Source organism: Sebastes fasciatus, chromosome 23 (genome assembly GCF_043250625.1).
Source record: "Sebastes fasciatus isolate fSebFas1 chromosome 23, fSebFas1.pri, whole genome shotgun sequence".
In the NCBI taxonomy this organism is placed as follows: domain Eukaryota; kingdom Metazoa; phylum Chordata; class Actinopteri; order Perciformes; family Sebastidae; genus Sebastes; species Sebastes fasciatus.
The window spans coordinates 19,208,332-19,235,170 of NC_133817.1; the positions used below are offsets into that span (position 1 = coordinate 19,208,332).

A 26,839-nucleotide genomic window follows, 5' to 3' on the forward strand; every position below is an offset into this window, starting at 1 on the left:
ACAACAATGAAAATAATCATTAGTTGCAGTCTTAAATTTATGCCAGCATCAGTATCAGCGAAAACAAAAGACATTTTAAAGTGACAACAGTGTCTTTTGTAGGAGTTTTAACACTAATCGTCCAGAGTACAAAAGACAAAATGCAAATTACAACATGCATGTCAGGACGCTTGTCGGTCACATTACCCGAGTGGATTGAGAAGAGTTTTAGTCTAACAACTGGAACATAATGAAGAAACAAAAATGAATTGTTTAAGAAAATGTGTGCAAAACAAACAACAATTTTTTTGGAAATGTTTTATTTCTTAAAAATTGTTCTCTTTGAGATTGAAGATAATGTACAAAACTAAGAAAAATGAGCTTTGAACTCCAAGGTGAGGAATGATGCATCGAGATGAAAACGAGAAGGATCAAGTGTTAAGGCAACAGAAGGAGAAAAAACATACAACAGTATAGTATAAGAGGACAACTACTGTAGCTACATGTATACATTTGTCTCTTTTTTAGATGAATTCTTCACATTATCTATGGTGTTTTCTTGACACTCTTGGTATGAGTTAATCAGAAACATGAAAATGAGGTTTACTTTCTGCCCATTATCTGCTGCAGAGGTGCCTATCCGACCTCCTCACACACAATAACAGTGCACCATTAAGACGAGCTGTACGTGACAGCACATTATCGTTGTTGGCGTTAGGAAGGGGACATCTTTTTGAAACCAGTTAGCCAGCAGTGCTAATGAAGGCCAGCACTAAGTATCATCACTTAAACAACATCAAAGCGGATCTCCAAGACAAGAAAATGACTCCGCTGGTGATTCACCGCTAACTCATCTCGAGATACACAGAATTAAGGAACAGGGGGAGGAAAAAAAAGGGGAAGAAAACTGCCTTTACCCTGCATTAGTTTACCATTTCAACATGACAGTTCGTGATTCCTTTTTTGTATTGTGAGTCACTGGGCTTGATACCCGAAAGCCGCTTATATGGCAACCAGGGTCACCATTTTTTAATTCCGTATCACACCCCACATGAACGGAGTGCAGTTCAACAAGTCATACTTTACACAGAATGTATGTAAAACAGCATCACAGAAAAGACTCGGACCAGCTGACAAAGCCTAATCGTTGATGGCCGACGTTAGAGGAGGACTCTCGTAGAAATAAAGCCGTACACATCGTTTCTTTACGTTGCCGTGAGCTCTTTTTTTTCATTAAAAAATTTGAGTATCTGTGCTGTATTTCCAGTAAACCCAAGGCTTCAAATACTGCCAAATCAGGAGAGAGATGAGATTCTTTGGTAATAACATGTTGTCACAGACCTTCCAGCATGATTTAGCAAACATGTAAAATGTAAATCGTGTAAATGTGCTTATCAGCAATTTTGTGCAGTTTTTTTTCTGTAACAACAGGCCACTTCAATTAAAAGAAATGCTTGAAATATAAAAGTAAAAGCATCCTTAAAAACAGGCACATTATTTACTTTTGGTTATAGAACATAGCGTTTGTGATGTCCTGATTCACCTTTGATATTTCAGCAGTTTCAACTGCTCTACAGTGCTACAGTAGATAACTGTAAATGAAAGTCTGTGTTGCAAAACAACAGTAATGCAACTAAGAATGTATGAACTGTCACATAAACCTTTTACAGTGTTGTACAGTACTAAGACCACAACCTCAGTTTTTTGAGCATCAAAAAAAAAAAAAAAAAGTATAGAAAATGAAATCAGAGTAAATAAATCATTTTGTTTAGTGTACGCAACACGTTGGTCGTCAAAATGACTAAAAGGATAAGATACAATTAGACAGCATTCCTGATGTAACAATAAAATCTTTAAGGCAGTCTGTGATAATACGGAAAGGATAGAATACTTTAAAGGCACAATGAGTAGGAGTTTAAAAAAAAACAATGTAGAAACTCATACAAAAATAATCCCTCAAAATCATCACTGACGACCCACTAGAAGTGTGTGGCTGTGTCTGTACCTCCAGAGACCCGGCCCTCTGCCCGGATTTTCCCTTTTCTTTTAATTTTACTGTTTGGAACTAGGCATGCCGCGGTAGTCCATGTTACCGGTGTTACAGGGCGTTCGGGCATACACCGATTACATTACTTGTCCACTGCCCCCCACCGTCATTTTGATGTTTTTAAAGAAATAAAACCAATTAAGTTAATTTCCGCGTATCAGTGCCGTGTTAGATAGTCGGACGACGGACGCTACAAACTGAAAGTGAAAGTGCCTGCTCCGTACGGAGTCTCAGCACAGAGTAGCAGGAATCGGATTTCACACACACGGGACAAGAGAGACTTTACAGACAAGATGATGGCGGAAGATTTGGTGTAAAAGTGAAAAGTGAAAAGCAAAAGTGCCTATTTGGCAATATTTCGGAGTTAAACCCAATGCTATAAGGGAATCATAAAGTTAATGAGGCAATCGCCGTGTGGAGGATGGAGCAGTCACAGACGGTGTGCACCGCGCAGCGCAGCCAGGTGGAAACTTGCGGCTGTGCAGCGAAGACTCAACCAGAGAGGCCAGACACAAAGCCACCCGACAGTAAAGATAAAAGTGAGCGCTGGTGTAATTGGGAACAACGGTGTTGTCACAAGTTTATGAACGGTGGGAAAATTTCCTCACCGTCACATCCCTATTTGGGACGTTTCTGGACATCAAACTCTATAAAAATGTAGCGACTAGGTGCCAGATTGTAAGCATCCATCCAAGAGGAAGCTACGAAAATGGCGGGAACAGCGCCGAAAATGCAAATATAGCAAGGCGAAACGCCAAGCGGACAAAGCTCGTTCAAAAACTAGAGTGAATCTGGGTTTGGCTTTCACCCGCTGGTGAGCACCGCAGCCCTCGTTGAGCCGGGGCGACTTTGAATGTTGTTGTTTACAAACCACAAGCGACAAATCCTACTCATTGTGCCTTTAACAGAAACAACTTACTACACACTGAAGAGACATGCTCATATATCTGGAGTTTCTTCTAGCTCCTGCTGAGCTGGTTTGATGGAGAAGCCCAGTGTCAAAATACATCTTTCAAAGCATGCTTTACTCAGCCATACCTACTACTGCACACACACTTCATCACACATAAAAAAAGGACATTCACAAACACATATGTTCACCATCACACACACACACACGTTCCCTCTGTCTGTTGCTGAATTCAAAGTGACAGCAGCAGCAGTTTCCTTCCATTCTTCCATCCAGAGTCCAGTTATCCCCCACAGAGACACGCTGCTGGTCTATGCCAGCGCAGGCCTCCCTATGTGGGGAAGCAGATGCCGCAGCACTCCATACAGATTTCCAGGCAATCTGAAGACTCGCAGCAGGCATCCATGATGCCGCAGTCCGTGTCACAGGGGGAGTTGCAGTCGTCGCCCAGGTCGTCGCCGCAGCAGCAGCAGCAGCAGGCCTCTGGCGTGCACGCGCCGCACGAGGCCTGCGTCGCCACCATGTTGCAAAGTGTGAGGAACTCGCAGAAGAGGCAGTCCAAGATGCAGTGGACGCAGCAGTCTGGGTCAAATCAGCCAGGGTGACAAGTTGGAAAGTAAAATAAACATATAAATACAATAAAAAAACAGGAAACACACGAATATAAAAAATAAAACTGAAGTCGAAATATGCATTACGCACTGCAGAGCAGGGTGAGTGAATGAGGACGTGCATGCTCGGCAGGCTGAAAGATGAAACAGAGTAGGTATGCGGTGAAAGGGTGAGGGTTAACTAGGCGGGACGGAGGCTGAAGGAAATAAGAGAAATTCAAAGAAATGAATTCCGCTCCTGCCGTTTTTGATTAACGGACTGTTAAATAATTGTGGCATTATCATGCAAACTGCTAGTTTGATCACACAAAGATGATTAGCGAAGTCCAAGAGTGTCTCCCGGTAAATAGATGGATTAATGCTGGCAACGCTCACACCTCTGATTAACATTTAACCTCCTCGCAGACCCGTCTTTAAAATAGCTGGTGGCAAGTTTCAGCTTGTTGTTGCACAGCAATAAAAGGGCTCCCCTTTAAATTACCAATACACCCATTAACCGTCACAAATCTGCTTCTGAATGGCTGAATTAGTTTCATTAAAACACTTCTGTCTTGAATAGGTAATGAAAAGGAACAAATTAAATGTTTTACTTCCACGGTATGTTAGTAAAGCCGTGCAGTGATGTGCAGGATGCAGAGTAGAAGAGTTTTCCAGTCAGAACATGTCATTAGATGAAACGCAAGCTTTAATTTCTCTTCAATATAGTTATTTACAGTAATTGAATCAAATCAAAAACCTTAATTTACCTGTTTTCAAGAAATTAAATCAATCTAAAGTTATCAGTCACTTTATAAAAGCTGAAGTTACTTTTTTCCAAATAGTTAAATTTGGAATAAAACTAAGTGAAATGTATGATACAATAAGCCTTAACACACGGGTGAGATAAAATAGAGAACAAGGATTGTTTACGCATGCCCTACAGATTACATCACAATTTATGTTGTCATGCTCCACACCAGAACTTCTGCAGTTGGATCTAAGTCACTAAATCAAACTAAATATCACTCGGTAAGTGTGCCTGGCATATACTCCTTGCGGCTGTCTCCTTTTTTTTTTAACCGAGGCCAGTGCACCGCCACTGCTTTGGAGTGTTAAAAAGACATGATGTGGATGGATGCAGGAAAAATAGCATTACAAACAGGGCCACATTTGCATAACTTTCATCAGCCCATCTCGAGCTGTCAGAAGGGGCTGTTACTGATTGGGTTAGAGGGAGAGCGAAAAGGAGGAGAGTGTGGAGGACGGCATGGGAAGGCAAGCCGAGGACCCCTGGATGCTCATGTTTGATTAATCAAAGTAGAGGGGATTTTTTTTTTTTTACCCTATTTTTTTGCGGTGCTCAGGGCTGCAGAGCTGACCAGAAACACTAGCTGACTGTGATACAAACAAGATAGAGAAGGGAACATGAAACGAGGAGCAAGTGCGTACGTGTGTGTGTGTGTGTGTGTGTGTGTGTGTGTTAGGGGTGCCTGAAGTTTGAATGCATCTTATTATCCTTATCTGAGGCCATAACACTGGCAGTGATGGAAGATGCATGAGAATAAATTCACTTCACATCTGGTGTGGACATGCAAGTAAATTGCTGTTGGGCAGATTGTGGATTTGTTTCATGCTGGCATTACAAAACTTATAATGCAGTGTACTGCCATATGAGTGCTACAAAATGCCACTGAGAACAACAATAAACGGCTGCCCGGCCAAAGCTCCATGCACAAAAGCTCAAAGTTCAGCCTAACAAACTTTGAAGGACCCAGAGGGTATAGCCATGCCAGTGTTCAGAGTGGAACAGTAGACTGTGAATACGGTATAAACACAGTACATAGACATTAAGCAGCGGCCGGCCATCTCAGCTATTCACTTGGATGTATAATTCAACACCAGCGATTAGTCTGGATCTTAGAGAAGCCAGAAAGGAGGAGGGGAGCGAGGGGGGGGGGGGGGGGGGGTTAGGGGGGTCGTATACTGTACACAAGAGAGCTGGACGCGAGGCACATCTCCGAGAAAACAGAGAGAGACGGACAGACGCAGACACAGAGTGAAACCAACCAACAGACAGACAGAGCAGCGCACACTGACACCGCTCCTGTTTAATGTCAGCGAGCGGCGATGAAGCCCAGAGTTTGCAGGGGCCAGAAAACAGCGTCCGATGCCTCTGAGGAAATAGTTTGAGACATCTGGAAAGCTAACATCAAAAAAAAAAAAAAAAAAAAGGGAGCGGCATGACACAAAACAAGCTGGATGGGCCTCGGAGCGGCAAGCTGTGCAAAACATTCACACTCACAAAGAGAGAGAGGGCAAGATGGACAGACAAGATGAAGAGAGAGAGATTGATCAGACAATGCCTTGGTGGCCGTGGAGATGCACACATTGGGTAAAGAGGGCAGAGGATGTGGGCTGGATAGTGAAGGTCCACCACATGCACTTTAAAGCAGGCCTGTTTATAATGCATGACTGAGGGAAAAGTCAAAGCTGGAGCTTACACAACACAAACACATCAAGGTTTACAGCTTAGGCAAAGACTACGCTCGCGGCCTTGGCCCTAAATCTCTAAATGAGGCTAAAGCAGCTTGGAGACCTTAACTGATTACACACAATTAACAAAAAAAAAAACACAAACCGGATGACAAGAGTCGAGACAACCCACCCCGCCGAACAAAAGCAGCGTGGTAAATGACTCCTCAGAAGCGGCGGCGTTATCACAGATTGGCTACGGTGCCAACGGCGTGTGCCAAGAAACACGGGGAGCGGCAGAATCCCCAGAGCTAGCTCCTGCTAGCTTACGCCTTTTATTTCCTGTGTTCAGGGGGCTGTTTAGGAGGCTAATTTCACAGGCAAACAGATTATGTTAATCCGTGTAAACATTCAAACACCACAGCTTGGCTGTTTTCCGGGGGGAAATAAATAGTTGAGAGCGAACATATTGATTCTGAGAGCTCTCGCGTCTGCAAATAAGCAACACAAAAGCCATAATGAGACAGACTTGTTGAGCTGCTGTTGTTTTATTTTATTATTTTTTTTCCCACCCTCTCTCTCTCTCTCTCTTCTGTTCTTTACCAATTAAGATGCTGAAAACATGACGTGTGTGTGGAATATCTCTGGTGGATGCATTCCACCTTTCCTCACGAGGTGTTGTGGATGTGTGCGTGTCTTCTTGTTTTGTTCGCCTGCAAGTCCATCTGATGCATATTTCAAGTCGAGCATCATCAAATAAAGATCTGACTGCCCACTTTTCTCCTTCATTTAAACTTATATCTCAACCTGACCATTGTGAGTCTTTTAATAACACATAACATCACATTATTTTCCATCTTCACCTTGGAGTAAAAAGCCTGCATAAAAAGGCAAAACAGCAAAGGCCTTGTGTTGGATGAGCAGATAGGAATTGCCCTTGCCTAAACCCCTCATATTGTGCATGCTCCACAACACAGAGGGAACACATGCATGTCCACAAACACACGCACAGCCACAGAGTACAATAGCTGGAAGGGGGATGCAACGTTAATGAGGGCCAGGGTGGTGCTGACGGGACGTAGGGAGAGCCAGAGAGGGCCCCGAGAGGTGTGAGGGGCCGTGAGGGGCCCGAAGAAGGCTGGTCACGACTTTTAATAGGCACCCCGTGCTCTCAGGCCTCGTTAGACGGTCACACCTATCTCCCCCAATGGAAAAGGACCAGCCGGCCGCCTTCATTACTGGACTCACCTCGGCCTTGCACCTGACAAAGTGACGGCTTCCCCGCATGGCAAACGCACTCTCTGACTTGTTGTTAAAGAAAATAAAAGCCACGGGTGCGGGATAAGATGTCATTTTGCTTGACGGGAGTGATAAATATGAGAGGTCATGCACTCCCATCATTAAAAGGTGAGAGAAGGCAAGAATTTATTATCAATATCTTAGAAGGTATTCTTTCAGGAGAGCAGAGAAATCACTTTGATGGTGATGGCTTGATGGCATATCATTTCAATGTGCGACTGCAGGTTAGCGATGACCTCATCAGGTGTTTTTGCTAGATATGATATTTATATTTCCTACTAGGGCTGTCAATCGATTCAAATATTTAATCGCGATTATTCGCATTATTGTCCATAGTTAATCCTGATTAATCGCACACGTACATTTTTTCAAGTGTTTAATACTCTTATCAGCATGGGAGTGGACAGATAGGCTTGCTTTATGTAAATGTATTTATATATTCATTATTGGAAATCAATTAACACAAAACAATAACAAATGTTGTCCAGAAACCCTCACAGGTACTGCATTTAGCATAAAAAATATGCTCAAATCATAACATGGCAAACTGCAGCCCAACAGGCAACAACAGCTGTCAGTGTGTCAGTGTGTCAGTGTGCTGACTTGACTATGACTTGCCCCAAACTGCATGTGATTATTATACAGTGGGCATGTCTGTAAAGGGGAGACTCGTGGGTACCCATAGAACCCATTTTGATTCACATATCTTGAGGTCAGAGGTCAAGGGACCCCTTTGAAAATGGCCATGCCAGTTTTTCCAAAATTTAACATAAGTTTGGAGCATTATTGAGCCTCCTTCGCAACAAGCTAGTATGACATGGTTTGTACCAATGGATTACTTAGGTTTCCTAGTTCCATATGATATCTTTACTCTAGCTTTAAAACGGAGCCCGCTACAACCTCTGAAACATTGAATAGCAGCCAGGGACATCTGATTTTTAGGTTAATTAAAAAACGCAAGTTGCGTTAATGCACAAATTTGCGTTAACGCGTTATCTCGTTAACTTGGACAGCCCTAATTTTCTTACATAATACAGCTGCGCAGTACAGATTTTTTTTTTCATTTAAATTGTGTATTTTATTTCCTTTTTTATCTACCAACTTACAGTTCTAATTTTACAATTCTACAGTTTTTTTATGTTTTTTTATGGTATAATGACTGGTGTATTCTTTTTATTTGAGAAAAATAGTATGTAAAAATATATCATGATGAATCATCAACAGTTTAAGAGTTAAGAGTGCAATTAGGTATTTTCGAACGCTGATGTATCAGGAGCAAAAATTTTTACGATAAAACTGGAAATGCCTTTTTATATACAAGACAATTCATTTTAAAAATACACTGACTGGCCTCCATTCCTGAGACATCCCCACAGCCGATGGAATGAATTTATGACATATAACGGGATGCAGAAAGAGAAGCATGCAAGCTAACAAGCATTAGAAAAGTTAGTAAGGGTTTGTGCTCTCTTTTCCTTGCTGTCATTATTACCTCGTGTGTGGATACTCACCCTCTGGTAAAGGAGGTTTCTGTGATCCCGTGGAGCTGCCTTTACTGCGCCGGCTGCTGTCACTGTTGACCGACAAGCTGGACCTCAATTTCCTCTGCGACACAGGCGTGGACGGCTGCTTCCTGGGCTGCTCCGTTGTCGCCGCGGTCGCCGCCGCTCTTGTGCCAGGGCCTGACCCGCCTGTGGCGGCGTCCGTTCTGATGCTGGCACCGCAGGAGCATGTACGCGTGTGGATGCCGTTGCCGTTGCTCAGCGCAGGCGTGCCAGTGCTGTTGTGGCGAAAGTCATTTTGGTCCCTGCCAGAGTCTCCCTCGGCAGGCTCCGAGGCCACTGGCTGAGACTGGGGTTGAGCTGGAGACATGGAGAAAAAAGGATGTTTAGTAAAGTGCTGGGTGTGTAGTTTCAGCACAATTACTTAAATCTGTATTTAAGGACAGTTAAGTGATTACATTTCCTTGGAGCATTTCTTGCATTTATTCAACTGAAAAACACCTGCAAGCTCAGTGTCATTCAGTGTTATTCACTCATGTGAATGTAGAGGACAAAACACTAAAATACACAAGCATCAAAAGGAGCTAGTGGTTTACTTTAATAACTTACTTGATATTTGCTTACTTAATAAGCACTTTGAGTGGTCGGAAGACTAGAAAGGCGCTATATAAATGCAAGTCCATTTACCATTTACCATTTGTAGTGTCAATTTTTATGGAAGACAAAGAGTTGTGGATTCCTTTTACCCTTAAACGCGTGATAACCCTGTAACTTTATTTTAACTGAAGAGAACTTCATCTGCACTCTGCACTTCATACCTTTTACTCACATATAAAGTCGCTGCAGCTTGTGATGTTCAGCTCTTACGAACCGAACACAGTAATAGAGACGCACCACTCTCGGCTAAATAATTCTCAGCAAATCTTGCCACCGTTTCCTAACATGATCATATCGATCACATGGCAAACATTTCAACCCGGAACGACAGAAAGAAGCGGAGAGATATAGGAACCTCACATGTGACAGGTTCACAAAAGCCACCGCTGTAGGCAGACAGACATTTGTGGGAGCAGGTGAGTTAAGACAGTGTGCGAGAAAAGGGGAGATTAATGCGGTGAAAAGAGAAAGAGAGCCTGTGATACTCTGTGCATATACAAAAAAGCTGCTGTCTGCAACGGTAATGATCTCCTTTCCTCTGAACGCTCGGAGATGGCCTTTCTAAGTGTATGTGTGACAGCCACAGAAAGTCAGGAGACAGCGACCTGTCTGATAAGAAAGAAGGCGAAGGATGTGAGTGAGCAAAGGAGGTGGTATTTTACCGAGAGGAACACCTGCACATTCAGCTCTACTGGGAGTTCCTCCTGCATTACCTTCCCTCCACATCAGAGCCACCGTGCGTGTGCACGCGCCCGCCAGTGCATGGTTAACTTGAGATTTTGTGAATTATTCATCTCTTTTTAAGTCTGTCTGAACCATACTTATTCAGGTTTTTTCTATTCTATACTTTCTGTATATACATTGAATATATGGTATCTTCACCGCCATATTCCGCCTTACTTAACAGCTGTGTAGCTGAAGCTTGTTTAAGTGTTTTGCAGCTGTCCAAAAAAATCAACAAAAGTGCAAGTGAAGTTAATATGATGCTGGAAATTTCTCTCCATCTATATTTTCTTTCTGTCAGCTCACCAACAAGTGCAATTATGGTTAACAAGAGAGAGAGAGAGAGTGTGGGAATCGGGCCTAGCGCTTTTTAACAACACATCACCCTGGGAGAGGCCGGACGTGAACGTGGATGTAAAACAAAGCAATTAAATACACACACTGGGTTTCGCCTTCTCCTCATTCAGGCTTCCGCATGCTGCCTCGATAAACAAATAAAGACTTTAGGGATCAGGATTCCATGCAATTTGAATTAGACAACTGGGCAGCGCGCGATAGAATTCATTATGCAGTGATTTAAGACCAGGTTGATGGAATCTCTTCTCCAGAAGACAAAAGCCTTGCAGGCTGCCCATGACAATGTGGGGAGAGACTAAAGCTTGCTAACAAGGAGACCCGCAGTCGGCTACATATGTTGTTGTTCTTCACGTTTGCCTCTGACAGCTTGCCACGTCTTCTCGCCCGCCTTTATTATTTATGCACCTTTTTTTCTCACCAGTCGTTTCATTAATGCTTGGCAAACCATTATCATAGAGGAAGCTAGGAACACGCGCACACACACACCATAGGAAGGTTTTCTACATATCAACACAATGGGCCTTACTTGGGTTGGCCGAGGATGCCTTACCAGGAAGATTTGTTTTTAATCAAATTGATCCTCTAACTTGTCAAAGTGGTATCACCATAGACTGTATATAAGAAGTGGACGAAGTCACCCATTTGTTTGTGGACTGCCGTCAAAGAGTATAGAGGCAAAGAGACGAAACTCCGGTGTTTTATTGGCAAAAGCCGCTGCCGCTATTTTGGACACAAAACGCTTATTATAATTATGATATTTTATTGTTCAATACAGGTCATTTCAGTAGAATATGACAATAGAATAGAAATAATTTTGTTTTACTTTTGTACGGCACTATTTTGGCGGACGTTTTACTGGCCGACTTCCAGTCCAAAACGGCGGAAGCGTAGCTTTGTCGGTGGGCGCTGATGTTGCAATGGAACGAACAATTGATTTTCACTTCTCGGCAACGTACATTCTTTCCTGCCGTTTTGAAGCCTCGAGTTCGGCATTCTGGCCGTTGCCATCTTGGTTTCTGGCTGTCGTCATCTTGGTTATTTGCAACCAGAAGTGACACGAGAGGGCTAAACAAGACATTTTAAGACCACCAAAAAGGTTTTAATTAACTTTCATGAACTGAAAACACACTGTGAAAGGGTTAAAGTTCTAAGATGAAAACCATAACAACTCCCAGAGTGGACAACAACATGCGGCAACCTGTCAATCACAAGGTAGCCACGCCCTAAAGCATACCTATTTTATTCTAAAAGGAACCATAATTTACAAAATGAACATCGTGCTGTATTGAAGAAGACTTGAAACTAGCGATTGAGACCATAAACTCATGTTTACGATGTTTACAGAGGTAATAAATCAAGTGAAAAGTAGGGTCATTTTCTCATAGACTTCTATACAATCAGACTTCTTTTTGCAACCAGAGTAGTCGCCCCCTGCTGGATTTCAGAAAGAATGCAAGTATAAATCAACCCGCTCGCTGTTGCAATAAACGAGAATCACAAACCAAAAGTTAGCTATTCAGCAAGCCACTTCAACAAGGTTGGTACTGTTAGCAATAAATGTTGGCAGAATCCAGAAATGAAAATCAGAGAGCCAACTCTTCTAATCACACTGCTGGTGTTTTCTCGCGTTGTTTCATCCCTCTGATGTAGCCACATATTTTAATGTGTAAATACAAAAAGCATTCGCTGACATTAAAGAAGTTGACGGGGGAAATCCTTCTCTATAACTAATGATTAACTTGTCCAAACTCATTTGCAAAGACCCCTTTCACACACACACAAACATAGCGCGACTCACCGCTAACACTGCACAGTAATAATAATTCCCCTGTTTCTTGAGTATCGTCCAGTAAATACAACACAGCGAAACTCCCGTCTAGAGATGACAGTTCCTTAACAAACCAATCACCCATACTATCTTGCATAATAACACAGTAGCTTTTCCCATCTAGGTTAAACGAACACATAAACACACATTCATGCACAAAAAGGCCAAAGTAGACTGGGAGGCATAATTACCTTTCCTTTTGAGGAAGTCAAGCTTTCAATTTACCAAAGTATAAATAGTTATTAAGAAACCACCACGTAAAACCCAGAGCACATAAGCGGCGACTCAGGTTTCTGACACACTGCAAAGCCCTAAAAAAAGTGGTTCAAGTCTGCGGAGTAGTGTGCCTCAGTGGCAGATTTCCTGGATAGTCTGTATTTTTATCCTGATGAGCACGGTGACGGAGATGAATGGACACAACGGAGTAATATTCATAATCATTGATCATGATAATGATGATACTGTCAAAGATGGCAATGACAGACTCGTACAGCCACCGTGAGACGAATGAAGACGTAATGAGAGAAAGCAGAAATACAGTAAGCCCTGTTGGAATTTATGCTACGCTGGTAAGTTGGCGCAACAAAAACTTTCACTCTAGCTGCAGTGGAGGTAAAGAAAAAATATATAGCATATGTTCAAGAGCATTTGGTCGTTCAGTGTGTACTGTAAAACTATAAATAATATAGATTCAGGAAAAGGCTTGCATACATCAAGTCCACTTTGAAATGTATCAAACACTCATTGTGCATATTTGCATTGTATTTGTCAATCCAAATTAATCAGACTGTGAACTTTACTATATAATATATATTTTAAACGTATGCATACAACTTCTACGCGCTTTTACTATGGATTTACACAAGGTTGGACTTCATCATTTCAAGATAATATAATGCACTGATGATATTTTTGGGCATAAAGTTTAATTCTGCATCTGAGGATTTGTCTGGTGAATGCAAATATGAACTCGGCCTGTTAATAAATCCTGACGGAGCAAAACAGACGCACCGCTACTGCATTGTTCCTATTGTATAACACAGTCATTCCCAAAGACCTGGACATTTTATAAGGGTTGCCAAATAAATTTGCAGAATTTATTGTGTTTTATTTAATATGTATATCTGCAGTACACCTTTGAGCCACATGAGGGAGCCTGAATGTTCGGATTGTTCTGATGATTGTAGCTTACTTATAACATTGAATCTGATAAGAAAGGCTTGCGTACAGTCTGTTTGTTTCACTGATCAGAGGTAAAAAAAAACGAGAGCCTGTTAACTCTGCCTAAATGCATTTATTTGGTCTAATTTTTTAAGTATTTAACATGTTTATACATTTTCAATTGCGTAAAAGGAAGTTGTGATTTATCAAACACGTATATCTCTTCGAAATGGCTGGTTTACCTATTCAAGATGAGATACGCCGATGTGGAAATGGCAGTAGAAATGGTGAGGAACGTTCATTTACGCACAAATTCGCTCTCCTCACGATTTATAGGTAAGGCCTATTGTGAATTGGGTCGTGATGGTTTGTCTCAAAAGTGGGTACCCAGAAAAAAAGTTTGAGAAACACTGGTATAACACAGCAGGAAACACAAACTGCATCAAAATTTGATAAGAACAACTCTCCCAGCAAGTTTTTTAAAAAAATCATACGAGCTGTGCAGCTGCCACAAGCTTGCAGAGACGGGTAGGTGTCCTGAGATAACCGAACGCACGCAACCTGACAGGTTGCATTAAAACACCATGTTTTGGGAGGAAGAAGTGGACACACACATGCACACACACGCTTCAAATTGGACTTGTAACCGCCCTATTTCTAGCGCATCAACAACTGTTGAGAGTGTACATTTGTAGTTGAATAAAACATGGTACTCCCCTACACACGCTGTCACACACATCACAGGGGAAACTAGGGGGTGAGTGCTTCTTGACTGTCTAAGCAGCATCCCAATTTGGTCCCAGCTACTAGTAGCTGACAGCCTCAAATATCTGGGGAGCATTTTTAAAAGGCCAGTGTTTGATGGATTCATGAAGAACACACAAATATAATTGCCATTTGTCACTGAGTCTTCAGCGGCTGCGCCACACAGGGACCGAGCACCGGAGTGCCTGGAGAGCGCCGGAGCCGCGCCAGAGCTGTGCGCTCTGTATGTAAAACTGAGTATATAAACACCTCCGTTTTTGTCACAGAAAATAGGTCCTACAGGAGGGAGCTGGAAATTGTACCCAAAAGACAGAAGAAAGAATATATATGTATGTATATGTCACAAGCCTACTGGATCCCACACACACACACACACACACAGAGGCAGACCTACCAGGAAGGAATATGCATGCATGCATGTCAACTGAAACAGAGCTGTATAAACAAGTATTCTAAAATAGTCAAGAACATGAAAATATAACACAGAGGTCAAACAGGGCAGTATGGAGATTCTCATTTGCACACCGCTACGCCGAGAGTCGCAGGTAAGGCAGGGAGCGGATCGAGCAGCCACACACAAGCTCTGTGTTTCTAAAGCTCGGCCCTTTTTAATATTAATGCCCCTGAGACGGAGAGAAAGAGGGAGAAAGGTGTTTGCCTAGGCTTATTAGAATGCCCATCATAGAGAGCATACAGTTATTCAAATGTCACATCATGTCAGCCAAATAAACACCGCAATCCAGATCTTGTATTTATCTCCTAAATAGCCGGTTATTACACAATGCTACGAGTTTTGTGAGTTAACACTTTATGAGGCGCCTTTATTTTTAGTTATGAGTCCCAAACAGCAACGCCAGTTAGCTCTGAAATGCTAATTCTACGAACATGGCCAGTGTTTTGTTTATCTTTCTGCGCCTTGTATTAGAAAAACATGTATATTTTCTGCTCGGCTGGCCATGTACCTGCATGATTGAAATGCAAATTTGTAAATGTGCAATGACCTAGCCAGACTCCTCTTACCACCACCACCACCACCAACCCCTCCTCCTCTCTCCGCCAAAACAGCCCGAGGTATCATCTCTCCTCCTAACAAACAGCAGCGCGTGGAACAGCCCCTGCCTTTCAATCCAAAGGGATATATTTTCTCATTAGAAATTATACATCTTCCCTGTCCATATTTATAGACGCAAAACCAGGGGAATTATACTGCAGAGAGAGTGAGAGGGACAGCGAGAGAGAGAGAGAGAGAGAGAGAGAGAGAGAGAGGAAAATAGTACAATGAATGTTATTACAAAGGGCTCTGATTGAAATTTTCCTTGGGCGTATCAAAGCCTCGTTTACCGTTTGACCTTAAACTCCGGGACAAGGACTTTCTTTATTGTCGAGAAGGACGCGTCGGAAGGAACAGACGAGCGACTCCAGGATCATCATTCGAGTGTCCCAGCACAACAAAACCCACCAACTGTGATTAGCATCAATATAATGCAGATATCAGCAGTGTGAAAAGAGAGCAAATTGGCGATGTCAACCGGCAACCAGGAAGTAGCATTTGATTAGAAAAATTAGTAGTGTAAAAAGATGTGGGTGCCATGCAAACTCTGTTTACACAGAGTGGATGGCGACCTGACACGGGCTAACAGAAATGTCACTTGTTCCAACAAATATGAAAGAAAATGTGACGCCGGACATCACGCGGCAATCCTGGCCCTGTCAGTTCACACACACACACACGAGATGTTTCCTATTCATTCCAAGATAAAATGGCGATGATGGCGGCGGCACGGACGATGATGACCGCTGAGGATAGCTAAATTACCTGCTCTGATATTGGATCCTCATCAGCCAAAGTGACAAGCTATGCATGTGTGTGTGTGTGTGTGTGTGTGTGTGCGTACGTGGGTGTGTTATGGCAAACCTGCAACAGAACTCTATTAGCTGTCTTCACCTGTCAAGGCTGATCACATTGTGTAGCGTCTCATTTAAGCAGGAAACATCAAATTTTTTGTCTGTTTTTTTTCCATCCCATTCCGGGGCAATCAGTCAATATTGCTCAGCTCGTTTTTCAGCGGTGACACACTTATTTTCCACACCGTTTTTAATTCTCCGCGACAGTCGTTCAAATTTGGCTCCTCCAACCTGCTGAAGGGGAAGTGACACGGAAAGACAGAGCTTAATATTATTTCCAAACCCCCCCCCTCACACTACCGCCGCCTCCACCCAACAAAAGAGAGAAGCAGGGCGTCAGGGATTTACTAATTTCAAATTTTGCTGCTGATTGAGTGGAAAAAATAACCCCCTCGGACCTTGTTCTGCTTAATTACATTTTACAGTAGCAAAGGCAACTTGAAAGACAAGAGCTTGATTTGACGACGTGAACCTCTCAGCGTACGGCGTGCACCAGGCTGGCTAAGGTGTGTGTGCGTGCTGGGATGGAGAGTTGGTGGTGGAGGGGGGAGAAGGGAGTCATCAATTATCCTTTGATTTCAAAACGGAACATTTTCCCAGATTAATATGTCTGACTGCTATCTAAATCATTGAGAGTCCCAATGAGGTGCCATTTTCTCTTACATGAATCACGTTGAGGGGAAGTCATTCACACTCGGCCCACCCCTCTCTCCCCCCCACACCCCCGACCACAGAAGTCTCCGGTCTCTCCGCTGTTGTGTGGAATTTGGCATGGTGCTAATTTGAGTGCTACTAATGTAGCAGAACGCGAGGCATCAAGGAGCGTTCAAAGCCTTACAACCTGGCCGCTGTGAGAGACACTAAACGGCGCCTTATTCTCTTCCTCTCCTCGTTTCTGAGATGAATTTGTACGAGCCTGTTTCTGCATTAAGCTTTGTCAAACGCCTTTTATTCTCCCTCATCTGTTTCTCGCCATCCGAGAGGGGAGAAAGAGTGTAGTATAAAGTCAGCCCGAATGCAGTATCTTTAAAAAGCTGCACATCTTGCACGGATTTAGGCTTTACACGGCTAGCTCCCACAATTTCTAGAAAGATCAATTATGACGTGACTCAGAGCAGGCCTGAGGGAGCTGCCAGGCTCCATACTCCAAAAAACGTGCTCCACCCTCTCCTCGCTGACGACTCAAAACAAAAAACGGAGCAACAGAGCAGGAGCGAACGGGAGGGGGAAGAAGGGAAGGAGGGGAACGGGGGTATTTTCAGTTTCAGTTACATCGATGACTCAAATATTCCACCAGCTTCAAAATCTCCTCGCTGAAGTAGAAGTTCCACAGGAAACTCACTTGTTTGAAATTCGACGGCAGGCGCGCGGGCATGCACATGCGCACATTCGTACACATATACACAAAGGCATACACATGCAAAACGGCAACCACACATACCAAATAAGTACAGTGTGCATCTGCAGCAGATCCACTAACGCAGCCACTACAGGAGTCAGAGATGAGGATCTGGCAGTGGCGCTTACCACTCCCTAAAAGCCAAAATACAACAGAGGTCTGTCTCTGGGTCAGAGAGGGGATAGACAGTCTATCAAAATACCCCCACACCTAGTTCCTTTATTTGCTCAGTATCAATCTCAGCATTAACCCTCTGCTAATGGGACAGCTGTGGGTCAGCGCCTCGCATCTTCGGGATGCCAATCAAAGGCCTTAAGCTGAGAGATCAGCCTTCGGGACAGAGGTGCTCGTCTGCCTCTGAGTGGCTTTTTAAACACGGAGACGCCCGTATCGATTTTAGCTCTAGCCTGAAAGAGAGGAGGGAGGTGTGGGGGGTGTATTGCACTAGCCAGGGCCTGTGTCGGCTGTCTGTGTGTCTGGACGGGAGCCATCCCCTGGTCCCCGGTCACCCTCCACCGATCAGGGGGCCTGACAGAATGACCTAGCAGAGGAGGCACTGAACCTGCAAACACGAAGGGGGCAAGGAGCTGGAAGCTCGAGGGGGTCGGGGCTGGGCGGGGGCAACATCAGCAGAGATCTCAGTAATAGAAAAGGGTTTTAACCTTAATGTTGGGAGCCAAAACCCTGTTAGAGGCCAAGTAATCCCCCCTGCGCTGCTCTCATTTGAACTGGCTGATTTTTTTTTTTTTCTCTCACTCCCTCTCTGTGAGTGGCTTGTGAAAGGCACTGACGCTGTCTTGTGTGGCACTGGTTAGGGAGGCGGTAAACATGAGCCGAGCAGTCCACCTACCTCTCCTGTGTTAAACAGACTGTCTATTTGATGCATTATTATTAGGGCTGTCAAAGTTATCGCGATAATAATGCATTAATGCAACTTGCGATCTTTAGGTAGTAGCAGGCTCAGTTTTAAAGTGAAGATACTGGCATCATATGAAACTAGAAAACATTAAGAATCCATTGGTACCAACCATGTCATACTAGGTTGTCACGAAGGAGGTTAAATAACGCTCCAAACGTATGCTAAATCTTGACAAGGAAAAACTGGTAAGGCTATTTTCAAAAGGGGTCCCTTGACCTCTGACCTCAAGACATGTGAATGAAAATGGGTTCTATGGGTACCCAGGAGTCTCCCCTTTACAGACATGCCCACTTTATGATAATCACATGCAGTTTGGGGCAAGTCATAGTCAAGTCAGCACACTGACACACTGACAGCTGTTGTTGCCTGTCGGGCTTGAGTTTGCCATGTTATGATCTGAGCATATTTTTTTATGCTAAATACAGTACCTGTGAGGGTTTCTGGACAATATTTGACATTGTTTTGTGTTGTTAATTGATTTCCAATAATAAATATATATTTGCATAAAGCAAGCATACAGTATGTGCCCACTCCCGTGTTGATAAGTGTATTAAATACTTGACAAATCTCCCTTTAAGGTACATTTTGAACAGATAAAAAATATGCGATTAATCACTATTAACTATGGACAAGCATTAATCGCGATTAAATATTTTAATCAATAGACAGCCCTAATCATTATAGATTCAACTAACCAACAAGATAGAAATTAGTTAAAAGTTGCACCACCTCCACCAACTCCAGTATTAAATTGCTGCATCCATGTAAAGACCGTATATACGGCTGTACTTTTATATCGCTTACATTTTGGATGCAGGACTTTTCTTTTAGGGACTTTTTCTTGAGTAGTTTTATGCTCCGGTATAAGATCTGAATATTTCTTCCTCCACTGCAGATACAAGAACCAACTAGAGACAAAGGTCAATTGATGTTAAAACGACTTCATTCACATTCAGATTCTCTGCAATAAAGAAAAAAAGATACACTCTCCCTCCACAATCAAATTCCATATATGTTGCCTTGTATCTAACATAAGTACTTCAAAGACTGCGGTCCATGAATTGACATATGCATATCTAATCATTTGGCTCAAGTATTTTGAATATCTTTTTAAAAAAAAAATTAACAGTGAATAGGCTCGGGCACTTCGGGTAAAATATGCTAATTAACACACTTGAAATTTCCCATATGAAATCTATCTGCACCAAGACAATGAGAAAATAATTACAACAGAGGTAGAATTACAATGGCCATTTTAATCAACCCCTACACTAGCATTTCACCCTATTTATACAGTTTTTGATTCCGTGACCCACTGGTAAGTAATCACTTGAAAATTACGGTTCTGTTTATAATAGGTCTGCGCTTTAGGCACATTATTTCTGCAGAGACAGGGCTCGGAGGATTACAATAAAGATATGAATCTTGCATAACAACAATCAGCATGCACTTCCTGTGCCTCAGAAAAACATTATGGGAAAAAGAAAAACTGGCACGAGGTTAAAAAGTCTTTAAGTAACTTTGGAATATACATGAGGTAAAGTGTGACAGTCTGAGAATGTTGATTCAACGCTTCAGCAGATGATGACATCGATGATGAAGAGGCACTTGCCCTTTGTTTTATCTTACTCTATCTCTGCCGACTGTCTAGTATCATAACACTTTATAGTTTTGTATATAAATCTTAATTGTTGCACCGTCAAGTAATCTTTCCTTGCAAGAAAGGTGTAAGTATGAGTTAAACAATCCCTTTTACTGCGTTTATTAGGGGTCACAAATTCACTTCCAAAAGGTCAATTCTGCACACAGGTAATAACCTTGAAGGTGTGCCACTAAAGAGTCCAATCAGGGATTCACACAAAGGCCAGACTAAAAAAGAAAAAAAGAAAAAAGAGAGTCATGTTATTTGACCTTCCTTTCTCACTACAGAATTTTCCTAAGATAAAAAACAGACCTGTTCTTCGGGAAGCTAGTAAGGTCATCTTTATCAACCACAGAAGCATTTAAAAAGTATTTGACAATCCGGTGAATAATGTGACGATTAAACTCCTAAAACTGGTGCTGGGTGGTAGCAATTTATTCCGAGGCAGAGGGGCCGGAGAGCCGAGGCCCTGTTTGCAGGAGATATCAGCTGCTTGAAAACCCAGAACGGTCTCTTGAGGAATGTCTGTCTCCCCCACAAGATCCTCCCTCCCTCCCCCAGGATGGCGTAGCCACAGAGGAACCGTTCACTGACAACGGCCTAACAGGAAGGGCAGAATTTGTACTTTTTTTTTTCGTCTAACAAGCCGCAGTGGTTGGCAATCCCAGGAACCACCACATTTCTTTTTTTAATTCATGATACTCCGTTCATAGTGATAATTTCAGCTTTTTAGGTCACACTTTGATGATTAATCGTGTGGCGAGGTTCAGTTACTCCCTGTTTAATGTCCTCTCCTGCCCGCTGTGCTCCATGAATAACACTTTTAAACTAATATGGAACCGCTGCCATGTTTACGTTCCTGCTTTAAGGGGACCCACTGGTTAAAAAGACAACTTGTCAAAACACGGTTATCATGACTGAAATGGGATATGTGCTGTTATTACAGCATTACAATAGGCTTCCTCTTGTTGTGAAAAGTCCCCATCCACACACTGTACACAAGCTTTCAATCGCACAGCAAAGGGGGGAAAAAACAGCAGGATGTAGGCAGGCAGATGATTTCTTATTGATTTCCTGTTTCGGCGGTGAAGAGGGCTCTCAATTACCTCTGCCAGCGAGCAATCTGATTGGTCACTTCGACAAACAGAACCACAGTGAGACTATGACACAAATAGGCTGATTTGAGCCTCCGTAAAATGTAAGAATTTCCAGCTTTGATTTAGACAAGGGTGCATAAAACGTTCACAAAGATTATCCTTTATTATCATAGCACAAATTTGGGGTTTTGTCTGTATTTGATATGACTATTTATGTTCTCTCAAAAGAGATGTAGCATATCTTCATCCCTCTAAAATTCCCTTACCAGACAGTATGTGTGTGTGTGTGTGTGTGTGTGTGTGTGTGTGTGAGAAAGAGAGTATGTGTGGATGTTGGGGAGGGGGGTGACATCAATTACAACGCAAAACTGTTGTCACAGGGGCTTATCTGCTGAGATGAAAGGAAAGCATGCCTCCCTCCAGAAGTGCAACACTCCACACACCTGCCAAGCTAGAAAGGACCTCTTGACAGAAAATCCTTTTTTTTTTTGTGCAACTGAATCTCTTTTGCTCGCTGATTCGGTAAACAAGCCACCGGCAAGTCATTAAGCTTGATACCAAGAAGAAAAAAGGCAAGAAAAAGGCGCCCTGGAAAAGTTAACAACCTAGAAACAAAAGAGAACTGTTGTGGCGAATGTCGACACAATCCTTATTATAGCTAGGGCACTTAACATGGATGGAAGCAATCAACTGCTATTAGCCTTTGCTGACACATCTCACTCTTCTTAAGAACAATAAAACACAAAGCTTTTAGCCGCTTTCCTTTTGTGACCCGCAATCCGCGGCTCAGTATCAAGTCACTTTATTGAACAAGAGCGCATCTAGACTTAATTAGACCTGCTCAAGCAGTTCAATGCCAAATAATTGTTTTGTAAAACCTCCCAGTGTCAGGACATTTGCATAAAACAATGTGATTATTTCAGAGTTAAAGCGCAAGTTTCCAAAGTTATAAAATCAGATTATAAAAGACGCCAAAAAAAAGCCATTTCACAATCGAAAGTGTGTTATTGGTATAGTAGATTATTAGTAGGAACAATTCCTGCAATGTTGACTTATCCTGAAAGCTGAACGACACTGTTCCACAGAAAAATGCCTCTAGCAGCTGGCACAATTCTTCTCCAATAGGTAAATGTTTGGTACGAGGGGAAAAAACATTGTGGCTAAGTCGCAATCAGTGCGTTGAAAAAGCCAATGCCAGAACCACAAACAGGATTTCCCCACTTCCAAAACAGTGGGCTGCGGGTTGGAAGGAGAAGTAAAAAATGGAGGAACAAGCCAAGTCTTGGTCATTATGGCAGAATGAGAGAGCACGCATGCTACCACTCACTTGCCAAAAGACCTTGATGCTGCTATCTTGATATTTTAATTGGAAACACTGAAGCTAATATTTTAGTTGGCCGACTGACCCTGCCTCGTGCATGTACACTTGTGCGACTGTCATAACAACTACTATTCTTGACAGTTGGAGCGCGTTCATGAAAAAGAAATGAAACCATTTAAAAATGTTAAATAAAACAGTTAAGCTCCACCATCTGACTCTGCGAGCGCATGTTAATCGTTTTCACTCTCCCTCAAAATTAAACAGCTCATTGTTGTTTATCATTAAAAATAACACCAAGATATCCTTCTGTCCGCCCACAGCTTTCCCACGTCGTTAAAACTTACTTCTTACGGGCTCGCGGTAATTAGGCTTCTCCTCGGTCACGTGTCCTTCGGCGGCTGGTTTCCTGGGAGACGGTTCTCTTCCTGACGATTCATCTAGGGTCACACAAGCATTTACTGTTAAACATGGTGGAAGAAACCTGTTGCACACGAAGTGAAGCAAAAAATATTATGCTGCATAGTGAGGAACCGAGGTTGTTTAATTTAATATCATCCTATTACTGTTCTGAATTAAAGTGCATTACAGCCATTCCTTTAACAGATGTAAACTTTTTACAGCAGGGTCAGCCACAGTGAACAAAATATGAGGGACAGCTGGACGAGCCAGAGGTGCAAAGGCCACTCGGTTTATTTTCGCCAGAAAAAACACAGGCCGCTGGCAAATGGTTGCACAACATGGTGGGGCGGTTCAGGTAAAGGCCCTGCCAGAGCTCTGGATCTCATTTTCTCTCCTTCTGTTCCCGGGCGCGCTCTACCTGCCAAGCTGCTTTTTTACTGCCATAAAGGCTGCATTCATCTAAATTGGAACAAGTATGCGGGCAAAGACTCGAGGCCAGATAGCTGAGCAAAAAAACACAAGAGACAGTTTCACTCATCTCTCTAAGCCGCGTCTTCTGGCTCCTCGACTTCAAGACTCGCTGACGCTTTGCACACTGCTGCTTTGTTCAGTAAATAAACCTCCCACATGACTTTATTCGCTGGTCTGGTGCCAGATGCCCTGCTCATAGCCCGCCCTGCAGCTTTTACTCATGGCTTGCAAGTTTTTCAGTAACATACTGTCTCTCAAGCCACTTTTGCTGGGATTCTGGTGAAGAATGATTCAGCAAAACCCAGCGATGTCGTTTACCGAAGCTTGATGCGTTTCCAACACTACAACACTCTGTTTTGTAAGCAGTGATGGATGGGCGAGTGGAACGGATGGTCCAGCAGCCCTAGATAGATATGGCACATATCTCAGCTCGGAGCTGATGTATGGTAGCGGCAGTTGCGTTAGCAGTACTGTGTGATGCATCGCAGTATTTAGTGATCACAGTTAGAAATAAATTGCTCTATTCTCAGTACATCCACAGTCCCCTGAGAGGGGGGAAATCCAGTCTTAACTGCGAGCGCCTCTTTGAAGGTCCAGCGAAAATCCATTCGCAATCCAGCAGCCCCAGTGATTGCTTACTTTGTCCTACTTTGATATTTTTTGACAGTGCCATAATGATGCTTGGTATAAATAGGATGGTTAACGGTTCATTGCTTGTTTGAAGAAAAATGAAAAGGGGGGTGGGGGGGGGGGGGGGGTAAGCTTATTTTACATGTGATAATCTTAGGGGCAACTAGAAAGTTAATTAAAAACTATAATTGGCTGTGGTTGCTGTTAATAGTCACCAGGGCGTTTCTTCAGACTTTATTGAGGGGAAAAAAAGCAAAAACATTATCGAGGCTTAACACTGGAGCACAGATACTGATGTGTACTAAAAAAATCACATGAATATAATTTAAAAAGACAAGGGCTGATATTGTCCCAAGCAGAACACTGATGCACACCAGTAATCTGTTAATGAAACATTTTTCTATATATGTGTGTTTTCTCATTGTTTTCTCCCATGTTTGCACGTACAAGCAAAGTTCTTGACAGAATATGTCACTGATATTTATAGCTGCAGCTTCATATTGCTGGTGCACTGGCACCGGCATGGGGAGAGAAAAAAACGCTCCACAAACATGCACAAGAGAGAACTTGTTGTACTGCATGAGCCGTGCATTTATACAGCCGGGATTCTCACAGGTTTGCAAGAAAACAAGAGTGCTTGAAACAGACACATTTTTGGCTTGTGGAAGTAAAAGAAGTTGGGGTGACAGGCCCAATGAGAGCAGAACTATGCTGTTAGGTGTGAACCATTTGTGGAATGGGGTTAGGTGATGGGTTGAAGCGGAGCACAAATATAAATCACTTTAAAAAGCTATACAAAAAAATATATTTTTGGGAGGTATATGGTTGAGGAGGAGTTGTTATAAGGGTTGTGTTAAGGGTTGGTTTATATCTACTTTTTTTAACTCTGGATGGATATGTGGGTTGTAAATAAACCTGGGATGCTGTTCATATATTTAATTTGGGATGTAAATAAATCTGGGATAGTTTATATATTATATTATATTATCATTCTATGATATATGAGTTATTAGAGGAGAAGTGGGAAAGGGGTATAGGGAAATATAAGTTTTACTTCTACCTACTCCTTTTACTTTTACACCATTACTCTTGTTGTTGTTTTTTATTATTTTGTATCTGTTTTTATTTATTTTTTATGTTCGAAATAAAGTCTTTCATTCATTCATTCATTCAACCAGTGCACCCTGGGAGTTTTTTTTTTCACACTCTCCTACCACTTTATGAAGTTAAATTACATCTTGATGAAGGACCACTGGGACCATCTCCTGGGAGCCCCAGACCTCACTTTGGTCACCTCAGTTTCCCTTTTCTTCCCCCATGCTATAGTGGCTTTCCTGTGTTGTGCTTCTTACCTTGTAAGGCTGGCAGCAGCAGGGGACTTGTGTCTTGCTGAGGGCCCTTCCCTGGCCCTGGAAGGACGGTCTCCTTGGACATGAGACAGTCGTCTTTTTGGGACACACAGAAAGAAGTTCCTCCCTTCCCTTCAGCACCTCAGCGCTGCGAAAACCAATGTCTCATCATCCGCTCAGGCTTGAAAGACACAAAGCAACACCAAGTGGTGTGTCATTACTCAGCTTTGAGACAGTCGTCTGCTTTATTCACACCAGTGACGTCGAGCTGCAGTAAAAACTTAGTGGAAATTTCCCTTCTCGAGGCTTTTTTTTACATAAACGTGCTCCATGTGTTGTTCTTCACCTAAAAGCGACGCTAGCTTAAGAAGTTTATAGCTAAAAACTCACATATTGTTTATAAATGCGTATCTTACCTTTCAAACATGTCAACTCCTTCGCTTCAAACTCGACTTCTTCCCATCCTTCCTTCCTCCCACTCTTTTCCCCGGAAAGAAAACTTGGTGAAACTTCGCGTCCAAAACTTTTCCTGTAACTTTTTATGAGCCGGTGTGTCCCAGACTGTCCCACTTTGTCTTCCAGACAGTTGTTGACGCATTCAAAAGTATATCAATAATAGTCCTCGCGACGCTTTCGACGGTCAGTGGCGGCAGTTTTTTTCTGAGGAGAGTTCAGCTGCGTCCTCAAACATTTTCATCATATCCGGATTCCTGCAGAACAGCAGCCAGAGAGGAGCTGCTACGACTCTTCTTCTTCTTCTCCTTCTTCTCTCTCTTTGCTTCCCTTGGCGGCAGAGAAGTGAACACTAATAAAGCCCTCCCTGAACATCTGTCCCACAACATAAAGTTAGGAACAAACTGAAAAATAACATTTATTGCAACTTTTTTTCGTTGTTTTCTACATTCGACATTAAAATACGTGAAAAAATGTCAAAACGTCATATTTAGTGGAGCCTACTTTGGGACAAAAACATCAAATGCAGGTGTAATAAAAAATAAAAACAAACACTTCTCAGTTCTGCTCGGTTGTCATGGAGTTTGATTGATATCACGTGACCTATGAGACTTGTCATGTGACTTTTCACCAAGGAAGTGAGGTGTTTATTTATTTGTTTATTATTTATTTATTTATTTGTGTTTGTTTGTTGATTTGTTTGTTTGTTTTTTTGTTTGTTTGTTTGTCAAACTGCTATTTCTAAAGTCAAGAATGAATCTTAAAGTTTGAAAAAAAGTTGTAGGACCCAACCTATAGGCTATAATGAACATTTAAAGCAATTACTTTATTATTATTATTATTCAGTTGTGTAAAATGCTTTTGAACACATCTGATATAAGCTAAGACAGACATTTATTGAATAGAGAAAGTTAAAGAAATTCTACATTAAAATACGTGAAAAAAATGTATTTTTAAAATATCT

General features: G+C 42.4%; 1 protein-coding gene across 1 annotated transcript; it reads right to left on the reverse strand.

The window, feature by feature from the left end:
- mdfic (MyoD family inhibitor domain containing) lies at positions 1-26,395 on the reverse strand. Its single transcript, XM_074625768.1, has 5 exons — positions 25,839-26,395; positions 25,426-25,603; positions 22,918-23,010; positions 8,809-9,159; positions 1-3,518 (listed from the first exon to the last, which is right to left on the reverse strand). Exons 2-5 carry the CDS (start codon positions 25,505-25,507, stop codon positions 3,268-3,270), a joined length of 777 nt encoding a protein of 258 aa, XP_074481869.1. The 5' UTR covers positions 25,508-25,603; positions 25,839-26,395; the 3' UTR covers positions 1-3,267.
- Between the last annotated feature and the right edge of the window lie 444 nt (positions 26,396-26,839).